This window comes from Sus scrofa, chromosome 18 (genome assembly GCF_000003025.6).
Source record: "Sus scrofa isolate TJ Tabasco breed Duroc chromosome 18, Sscrofa11.1, whole genome shotgun sequence".
Taxonomy (NCBI): Eukaryota; Metazoa; Chordata; class Mammalia; order Artiodactyla; family Suidae; genus Sus; species Sus scrofa.
The window spans coordinates 4585446-4596150 of record NC_010460.4 but is presented as its reverse complement, the minus strand read 5'-3'; the positions used below and the strand labels follow the sequence as shown (position 1 = coordinate 4596150).

Below are 10705 nucleotides of genomic sequence, written 5' to 3'. Positions count from 1 at the left end.
TATGGGTGGCTGTGGCCTGGGGGGTCTTACGTTAGCTGATGTGCACTTTTGGGCTTTCTCCATGTGTGAGCTTTCACTAGGCTATGTGGCTCTCATCGCCAGTACTGATGCTCATCCCTAACGAATGCTGTAATTCAAAAAGATACCTGCACCCCAGTGTTCATAGCAGCACTATGCACAAGAGCCAAGCCATGGGAGCTACCTAAGTGTCTATGGACAGAGGATTGGATAAAGAAGATATGGTACATATATGCAAGAGAATATTAGCCATACAAAGAATGAAATAATGCCATTTGCAGCAACATGGATGGACCTAGAGATTCTCATACTAAGTGAAGTAAGTCAGACTGACAAAGAAAAATACCATATAAGATCACTCATGTGTGGAATCTCATAAAATGATACCAAAGAGCGTATTCACGAAAGAGAAACAGACTCAAAGATTTTGAAACCAAATGTATGGTTACCAAAGGGGAAATATTGGGGGGAGGGATAAATTAGGAGTTTGGAATTGGCATGTGCACACTGCTAGATATCAAATAAGTAAGTAACAAGGACCTACTGTCCAGCACAGGGAAATCTACTCAGTACAGTGTAATAACCTTTATGGGAAAAGAATCTGCAAAGGAATGAATATAGACGTATGCGTAACTGATCGACTTTGCTGTGCACCTGAAACTAACACAACATTGTAAGTCAACTACACTTCAATAAAATTAAAAAAACCATGCATATCTAATGCTCATCTTCTTAGGCTCGTGGAAGTTGTTACTTCTCAGACCCCCTGCAGTTAGGCAGGGTCAGGTGACTAGTTCCAGCCAATGAACTGTCGGCTGCGGTGACGAATGTCATTTCCAGCTCAACACAGTGACCTTCAGCTTTCCCGTCGTCCCCTCACCCAGGACCACGAGGGTCTTGTGCTGAAAGAGACAGAAGCAGCTGAGGCTGCTGAGTGTCTGTGTGACGTCCAGCCCCCTGGACCATGGCCCGCACGCTCAGAGGATTTTAAATGAAGGCAAATTCATTTTTGTGGCTTAAACTCACGAGATTTTGGATTTTTTTGGGGGGGTGGTTCCTTTAGCATAAACTATCTTATCTTGACTAGTTTAATAACTGTGTATAGGTTGAGATTAAAATAAGAAGGGGAGTTTCTGTTGTGGCACAGTGGTTAACGAATCCGACTAGGAACCATGAGGTTGCGGGTTCGATCCCTGCCCTTGCTCAGTGGGTTAACGATCCGGTGTTGCCGTGAGCTGTGGTGTAGGTCGCAGACGCGGCTCAGATCCTGCGTTGCTGTGGCTCTGGTGTAGGCTGGCAGCTACAGCTCCGATTCAACCCCTAGCCTGGGAACCTCCATATGCCGCCAGAGTGGCCCAAGAAATGGCAAAAAGACAAAAAAAAAAAAAAAAAAAAAAAAGAAGGGTAAATTCTCAACCAAATATGTAAAGTAGCTGAGTGAAACCTTGACTAATAACTGATTCTTGTTCATTTCAAAGGCTTCTGAGGGCAACAGGGAAGAGATCTCAGACCCCTAGGGGTGAGATGCTGTCTCGTGGGCCCTGGAAGTCACGTGGGAGCAGCAGTAAGGACCATGTCTTGAGGGAGGACAGAGGGAGAAAGCCCGAGTGAGTCTGGCTTTTAGTCCCACTGGTAACGGAGTGAAGGACAGCAACTGGGGAATCGCCTGCTTTAATACAGCTCAAGGCACCAGCCGAGCAAGGTTGCAGGTCAGGCTGGTTGGTCTGGATCTCTGGGAGCCCCAAGAGCTCTCGCCCCTGTTAAGAACCTCTTGATAGGGGTTCCTGTTGGCTCAGCCGGTGAAGAACCCAACATAGTGTCTGCGAGGATGCGGGTTGATCCCTGGCCTCGCTCAGTGGTTTAGGGATCCAGCATTGCCTCAAGCTGCGGTGTAGGTCGCAGACGTGACTCGGATCTGGTGTTGCCATGGCTGTGGTGTAGCCCTCAGCTGCAGCTCCAATTTGACCCCTAGGCCAGGAACGTCCATATGCTGCAGGTGCAGCCATAAAAATGAACAAACAAACAAAAAAACACCTCTTGGCAGTCTGTCCTCGCAGTGGTCATCTCTGAGGCTCTGCCCATGTGTGTGACCCAATGTCTGGCACTCAGTGGCCCTGGAGCAAATGATGGATGCACACAACCAAAGGCCTAAGCCTTGGAGGAAGTTTCTGTAGCACTGGTTTACAGAGGTGAGTGGTCACCGAGGGGTCGTTTCAGCCAGGCCATGGGTGGGAGGTGAAATGGTGCAGGTGTGGCAAAGAGAACAGCTCGTGGTGACATCCACGTCAGGCTGGGTGGTGACGCCGTCCTGCCGTCTCAGTGATGCTCTCCATGCGATTGTGTCCTGTACCTGGCAGCTTATATCCTTGGAACAAACCCCATTTTCCTTCCTTTGCTTCCCCACGTCCTAAGGTTGTGTTGGATTTCCTTAGAAGCAGCAGGAAATTCTTAGAGGAAAAAAAAAAATTCTCTTTATTTATGATACTATTACTCTATTCTGGGGACCCAGCAGAAATCAGTCAAGAGAAGATTTTGCTTTCCTCCCGAAACTGACCACTGGTGCGCAGGGGCTTTTAAGGGGCGTTTCAGGGCCGTATAGGTGGAGGGAGGGGGCTGCAGGCAGAAACAGCAGTCAGCTCCGACAGACCTCATGAAATTGGACATGTCTCCAGCCCAGTTCATCTTCAGTTCCAAGGTCCTTTTGTTTCCCTTTCCTTGAGGCCATTTCTCGGAATTGTGGCAGCGTACGTCTTGGTTATACTGGTCATCATGGCATAACGTCTCCCGCCTGGTGGGGGTTTCAGCCTCTACAAGACAGCGCATGGGATATGGCTCGAATGTGATCTATAGCCCTGGAGGAGGAACTAAAGGTCCTTGACTTTGCTGAATGACTAAACTGTAATTATGTGGTCTCATTTGACTATTTTGCCTTTGCTTCTGCATTTTCTTAGTTCTCTGATTAAACGTATTCTTTTCTGGCTGCTCCTCGGCATATGGAGTTTCCAGACCAGGCATCAGATCTGAGTGGCAGTTGCGACCTAGGCTGCCGCTATGGCAACTCCTGGTCCTTTAACGATGGGTTGGGGATTGAACTTCCCTCCTGGTGCTGCAGAGATGCTGCTGATCCTGTGGCACCTCAGCGGGAACTCCTGATTAACTTACTCTTTTTTTTTTTTTTGAAAATGAAAATGTATGTATGTATGTATTTATTTATTTCCCCGCTGTACCGCATGGGGACCAAGTTACACATACATGTATACGTACTTTTTCCTCCCATTGTTGTGTTGTGATGTAAGTACCTAGACATAGTTCTCCATGCTACACAGCAGTAAATTTATTCTTTGACTCAAGTTTTTCTACAGACAAAAGGCCCGTGGCAGACATGGGGAAAGAAGGGAAGGACCTGAGGCTCCTGCTCGGTGTCAGTAGCAGGACCGGATAAACTGGCCCCTTGTCAGAAGAGACTTGAGAGGAGTGTTTATGGTGGAAAAGTGGCTGAGAGCCCTGGTAGGGGCTTGTGATGCATATGAAAGTGATTATGCACATGCCTTTCCTCGGCTATTGTTACAGTCAGAGTTATTTATTTATTTATTTATTAATTAATTAATTTATTTATTTATTTTTGGTCTTTTTTGCTATTTCTTTGGGCCGCTCCCTCGGCATATGGAGGTTCCCAGGCTAGGGGTCTAATGGGAGCTGTAGCCACCGGCCTACGCCAGAGCCACAGCAACTTGGGATCCGAGCCACGTCTGTAACCTACACCACAGCTCACAGCAATGCCAGATCCTTAACCCACGGAGCAAGGCCAGGGATCGAACCCGCAACCTCATGGTTCCTAGTCGGATTCGTTAACCACTGCGCCACGACGGGAACTCCTATTTATGTTTTACATCAGAGTATATATAGGTCATGTCTGTCATTATGTTTCAAGTGTACCATGTAGAGATTCGACATTTTTACAAAGTGATCACCAAGACACATCTAGAAACCGTCTGTCATCAGACAAAATTCATACAGTGTTATTGACTCCATTCTCTCTGCGGCACGTGCCGTCCCTGTGACTTATTTATTTTATAGCTGGAGGTTCGTGCCTCTTAATCTCCTTACTCTCCTATGAGTGCGTTTCCCTTTCGTTTTATTCCTTTGTTCTGTTTTTTGGGTCAAGGTGCGATGATACGGTTTTTGTCTTTGACTTAGTTCACTTAGCATAATACACTCATCAGGTTGGTGCACATGGCAAGATTTTATTCTTTTTTTATGACTGAGGAATATTTCATTGTCTATGTACCTAAGACAACTTCTTATTCCCTTGCTTACTTTTCTCTTGCTATTATCCAGGGCTCCGAGCTCACCCAAAGGGCTCGTGCATTCATCTGTTGATGGACTCTTAAGGTGCTTCCACTCCTTGGCCACTGTAAATGGGCTGCTGTGAACACTGGGATACAGCCATCCTTTCAACTCTGTGGGTGCGTTTACTTCCGGTCAATAGGCAGGAATGGAATTTCTGGGTCAGAAGGTGGTTTTATTTTTATTTTGGGGGGAAAGCTCCATACTGTTTTCCCCAGTGGCCGCACCAATTGGCATTCCCCCCGAAAGTGCAGGAAGGGCCTCTCTTCTCCGCATCCTGGGTAACACTTGTCATTTGCTGTCTTCTTGTTGATGGCCATTCTGACAGCTGTAAGGTGGGTTTACGGCGGTGATGCGTATTTCCCTGAGGGTTAATGATGTCGAGTATCTTTTCATGTGTCTGTTGGCTGCGTGCGCATCTTTTTTGAAGATACATCCATTTTAAATCACACTGTTTTCTGAAATTGAGTGGTATGGCTCCTTTATGTAACGAAGATCAGAAGGAAATGATCAAGAGGATGAAGAGAATGACCATGAAAAAGATGAAGGAAGGGGAAGAGGAGGAAGGAGATGAGGAGGAGAATGAGAAAGTAATGCTTGAACCTGGGAACGTCACTACAGCTTTGAACCTCAGTTCCCTGATCAGCCACAGGCTACTGTACTTGCCTCTCTTTTTGTGATGATAAAGCGACACTATGTATGAGAAAGGAGCTCAAAACCTGTGAAGAGCTACACCCATGGAGGCAGGATGATTTAGTAAAGACCGTATGTATCCGTAATGATATTACGTATCATGTGACCTTCCTTTTTCTTTTTTTTTCCTGCACCCACAGCATCTGGAAGTTCCCAGACCAGAGATTGAACCTGAGCTGCAGCAGTGACAACACCAGATCCTTAACCACAAGGCCACCAGGGAAGTCCCATCATGTGACCTTTCAGAGCAGGTCACATGTGACATAGTGGGGCGGGGGGGGGGGAGGAGGGGGCGTGCCGAAATGCTGTGGGCGTTGGTGTTCACCCTGTAAAGTGATGCAGGTTCGAGCCCGCTGCTTTGGCTCTCGGATTCCATAGGCTCGCACCTGCCCTGCAATAAACCGATTGGAGTCCACAGTGTTTGCCACGTTTCACCCAGTCAACCAGAACTTGCCATCCTTGTCAGTAGTTTTAGTCGGAGCGATGAAGCCAGATCAAGACTGTTTAAATATGCTAATAGGCGGACAGGAGATTAAACGGGTCCCTTAACAAATGACTCTCCATCCAGCCCCCCAGTGTCCCCACCTGACATAGCCACACCTTAATAGCCCTGATAGTCCCGCCTGAAGGAGACGTTCCACACACCCCCAGGTCGTTGCCCTTGCTATCCACCCGTGAGCCTGTGACAGCGGAGAATTATCATGCCTTCTTTGCATGTCATCCCTCTATTTCTCTGTGGCCATGGAGGTGGCTTCGTGAGGCTGCCCAGAGAATCATTGCCTTGCTGATCTATCTGTTCCTGGGCCACTTTCCTGGGCTAGTGACAAATTGCTCTCCATTGGGAAAAACCACTTAGAGCATTTAAGACAGTGGTGACAAATTTCTCAGATTTGGGGTTCATTTAAAAAGCTCTAAGAATGAAAGTTTCTCCCCAAAGCCTTGAAATGTACAAGAAGTTGAGTATTGAAACTTAAGAGGTCCATTTGGAGTGATTCCTGATGCATGCCCGATATTTGGGGAAAGATGCCGTGGGGCAACTTAACTAACACATCTGCTCTTCATTTTGCTTTGGCTGGTGATCAGGCTGATCGGCTCTGTGCTCCAGGATGGTGTGCATGACGTGGACGCCCCGTTAAGCATCTGCTACTCCCCATGTAATCCCCGCTTCCTCTTCCACTTTGAAATCCTAGGTCCTCCTGCAGCCCCCAGGCAGGAAAAAGCAGTACAGTCCCTCTTCCCAGAGGATGCTTCTACCATCTCCCGGGGACCATGCGGAAAGCCTACCTGCACTGATGCTTGAAGATGCTTTTCCTCCTCTAGACTTGCCCCTGCCCCCGCCTTGTCTCCAGACCGGTAGCCACATCAGAAACTGTATGGTCCAACTGGGGAAACACAGTTTCTGCTATGGGAAGAGATGCCTACTCAACAAAAAACTGTAGGACCTGGACCATATGCACGGAAAGGAAGCAAGAGAGCACATGGGGAGGGGTCTTGAAGGTGATGGTGGGAGTGAGCGAATACAAGGGGAATGAGGGCAGCTGATGAACGTGGGAGCATCCTTGTGCGATTCATAACTAAAGCACTGGCAGGAGCTCTTGGACCTCGTCCTAATACACGGTCGCCATGACCCCTTGAAGTTTGAATATAAGGAGGAACGCAGTCAATAGGAGGAGGTTCCAGACATCCTTCGTCAGGGATTTATAGGGCAGGTCGGGAGGCCCAGAGAAGTGTGCGATTTGGAGCAGATTTATTGCATGAGAAGGAAATCCTATTCTTGTTCCCTAAAAGAGCCCAGAGGACACCCATTCCCCACGGCGATAGGACGGCTCGAGTGAGGGGCATCACTGGCATCTTTGAGAAGCCAAGGGTGGCTGTCTTCTGTTGGCCAAAATTAATAGTAGAAAATACTGCCCAGGAGCTGGGGTGCCTGTAGCCAATAGGGTGATAGGATTCTGGAAAAGCAGAGGCCAAGCGGCAGCATTACCTGTTAAGGGGCTCATGGACCTAAATACCATAAGGGGCAACGCGGCTGAACAGGTGACCGAGTGGCCCGATCTCCAGGGGGCTCTGGGGATGAAAATGTTGGACTGGCCACCATTATTCTCTGACCCATAGAAATCTGTGGTGATGGCCAGTGTCTCATGATTATCTTAGGATAAGATATGTTGCGTCTGACTGTACTCTTTGACTTGTGTGGTCAGAAAAAAATATGAGTCCCCCTCATGAAACACTTCGATCCCTCACCAAGTTTCCATATCCGAGCCAACTCTCACGCTTGGATCTTACAGATGGCATGGGAAAGTTGAGTTCTTTTGAAGAGAAATCTTGTGATTTCTTTACACATATTTAAAATCATATTCCCTGACCCCTCTCCGAAGGGACGTGTGGCCATTTCCTAGAAGAGCTGTACACGGGGCTAAGAGGAATATGCAGTATGGGGCCGACACACATGGGACATCTTAATAGACTGGAGGTGCGGGAAGCCAGGTGAGCATGTGGGGTTGCGCCCAAGTGTGTCCACCTCACAGCTCACACTTCAGACTCACTCATCTTATCTCTACTCTTTACACAGGGGCCACCTGCTGAAGCCACTCAACCTCCCACCGTTAGACAGAGTTGGATGCTGACACCAACTGCTCGGTTCCCAGTTTTGGCTAATTGCGAACTGACCTCTCGAGGGCAAGTGTGTGGGTAAGGGTGAGGGTGGAGCAGGTGCAGGTGAGGCGGGGAGAGATTTTTGTCTTTTACTGAGATTTCACTTACCTTATGGCAAAAAAAAAAAATCCATCTCAAGGAATCTTTCCCTCTTATCCATCAAATGGCAGCAAAAACAAAGCTTGTTCTTCTCCGTTTTTTTTTTTTTTTTTTTTGTCCTATTAGGGCCACACCCATGGCATATGGAGATTCTCAGGCTAGGGTTCGAATCTGAGCTATAGATACCAGCCTACACCACAGCCACAGCAACGAGGGATCCAAGCCACGTCTGTGACCCACACCGCAGCTCACGGCAACGCCGGATCCTCAACACCCACACCAAGGCCGGGGGTTTGAACCTGCGTCCGCATGCATTCTGGTCGGGTTCGTTAACCACTGAGCCACGACAGGAACTCCACGAAGCTTACTCTTGAATTAAGCTTTTTTTTCTTGGAGTTCTTGAATGCATAAGAAGATAATATTATCTGGCTGCAGGCTATTAAGAGAGCTCTTTACAACTGATTCTCACCCGAGACCTTAGCCACCAGGAGTATCACCGAGTCTCATTTGTCATTCTTCCATGATGTGACAAGCTCTAGTGTATTTAACTGGCAGTCATGCCAAGGGGAAGCTTCCTTATTCCCTCTGAGGGGAGGTTAACAAAGCTCTTCCTAGCACACTTCTATACCAATGCAGTTTTTGGGGGGTGCTTATGTGTAAGGAGAGCAATGGATCCACGTTGGGGAGACAATTAGCCATTCCACTTCGAGTGCCCTCTAGGGAGGTGGAATGAATGACCTTTGATGATCTTGTCCAGGGGTTTCCAGAGGTTTTTTTTATTTATTTATTTTTTATTTTTTGGTGCTCCATGTTTGTTTTCCACTGGGTGCGAGGCCCAGGGTTATGGGGTATCAGAAAGGCTCTCGTGTGGCTTGGGATCGTGAAGAGCCGGGTTCTCTCACTTTCTTTTTGGTGCTGTTTTGTTATTAAAGAACCCAACTGCTGCCTCTGGCTGCAGCCCTTTAGTCTCAGGAAGGGGAGTGGAGGGGAGGGGCTCTGATGAGCCTAGTGCCTTGGAAGGAAGCCTGGCAGCTGGGGGTGGCAGCTGGTGGTGGCCGCTCAGGATGGAGGCCTGCAGTTGGGTGTGCCCGGCTGGCTGCCAGGTTGCTGCTGCCCCACCACTTCCTGAGCCAGGTCGCAGGTGATCCTGTGGGGGAGGCCCCGGCAGATTCCGAGGGGCCCGGGGACTCCAGCACCATGGCCAGGAGTGGGAGCGTGGGCTTCCCGAAAAAGAAGCTAGCCCACCAGTGTCCTGGGTCAGCTTTGGGGAGACCTGAGAGCAGCAGAGTGAGGTCAGGCTGCTGCAGCCCACTCCCCCGACAGTCCCCCGGTACAAAGGGGAGCAGAACTGCACTCACCGGGGGGCGGGGGATGGCTTCTCCGGGGCACTGGGCACGGCTGCAGGAGCTGTTACTGCAAGTCGTGCCCAGGCGGCAGCGGTAGTGGTCATGGGTGGCCACGAACGAGCCGCTCGAGGGGAGGGCTGCCCTGCTCTTGCTTGTGGGCTGCTGGGAATCTCGGCGGCGACCCCTCGCGGGCCTTGGCGCAGGATCACCGATGGCAGGGCCGGGGACACGAGGCCACGGAACCCATCTGCGCGGGAGACCGCAGACGGCCGCTCCACGACTCAGACGCGCCAGCCACACACGCGTGGATGTGCCCCGCCCCCACCCGCCCCTTATCTTCCAGATTTTTTTGTTCTTTGGTGATAATACCAAGTTGGTCATTGTGACAGTGATTTCATACATACTGATTTCTGCCTTAAGTTTGCTAGAATTTCCACTGCTCAGAAGGGAGAGGAGACAGTGCGAGAAATGTTATTTTGAGAACAGATGACGAGCAGACAGCACCTGGGGCCAAGTGCCTGCGTCTTGGAGAAATTCATAAAAGTCTAGGAAGGGCATTGACCCACACCTGCCCTGGAGCTTAGCAAAGCAGCGCTAAGTTGATCTACACTGTCGTGCCAATTTCTGCAGTGCAAAAAAGTGACTCAGCCACATATTCTAGTCTATACTCTTTTCCATCATGGTCTATCCTGGGAGCTTGGATGTAGTTTCCTGTGCTCTACAGTAGAAACTTGTTTATTCATTCTAAATGTAATAGTTTGCATCTACTTACCCCAGACTTCCAGTATCTCCCACTCCCTCCCCCTCCCCCTTGGCAACAAGTCTGTTCTCCATGTCTGAGTCTGTTTCTGTTCTGTAGGTAGGTTCACTTGTGCCGTATTTTGGATTCCATATATAAGTAATATTATATGGCATTTATCCTCTTTCTGACTCACTCTACTTACTATGAAAATCTCTAGTTGCATCCATGTTGCTGCAAATGGCATTATTTCATTCTTTTTTATGGCTGTGTAGTATTCCATTGTATATATGTACTACATGTTCTTAATCCATTCATCTGCCAATGGACATTTAGCCATGTCTTGGCTATTGTGAAGAGTGCTGCAGTGGACATAGGGATGCCTGAATCTTTTTGAATTATAGTTTTGTCTGGGTATATGCCTAGGAGTGGAATTGTTGGATCATATGTAGTTCAATATTTAGTTCTCTGAGGAACTTCCAGAATGCTTTCCATAGTGGTTGTACCAGTTTATACTCTCACCAGCAGTGTAGGAAGGTTCCCTCTTCTCTGCACCCTTTCCAGCGTTTGTTATTTGTATACTTACTAATGATGGCCATTCTGACCAATGTGAGGTAATACCTTATTGTAATTTTGATTTGCATTTCTCTGATAATTAGCGGTGTTGATCATCTTTTCATGTGCCTCCTGGCCGTCTGTGTGTCTTCTTTGGAGAAATGTCTATCTAAGTCTTCTCTCCGTTTTTCAGTTGGGTTTTTTTTTTTTGTTGTTGGCTTGTAAAGACTTAAATATGAGACATAACACCATA

At 48.3% G+C, this 10705-nt stretch overlaps 1 protein-coding gene across 1 annotated transcript; it reads right to left on the bottom strand.

Moving 5' to 3' along the window:
• LOC100513894 lies at nt 8127–9884 on the bottom strand. Its single transcript, XM_013985556.2, has one exon. The coding sequence runs from the start codon at nt 9558–9560 to the stop codon at nt 8781–8783; it is 780 nt and encodes a 259-aa protein (XP_013841010.2). The 5' UTR covers nt 9561–9884; the 3' UTR covers nt 8127–8780.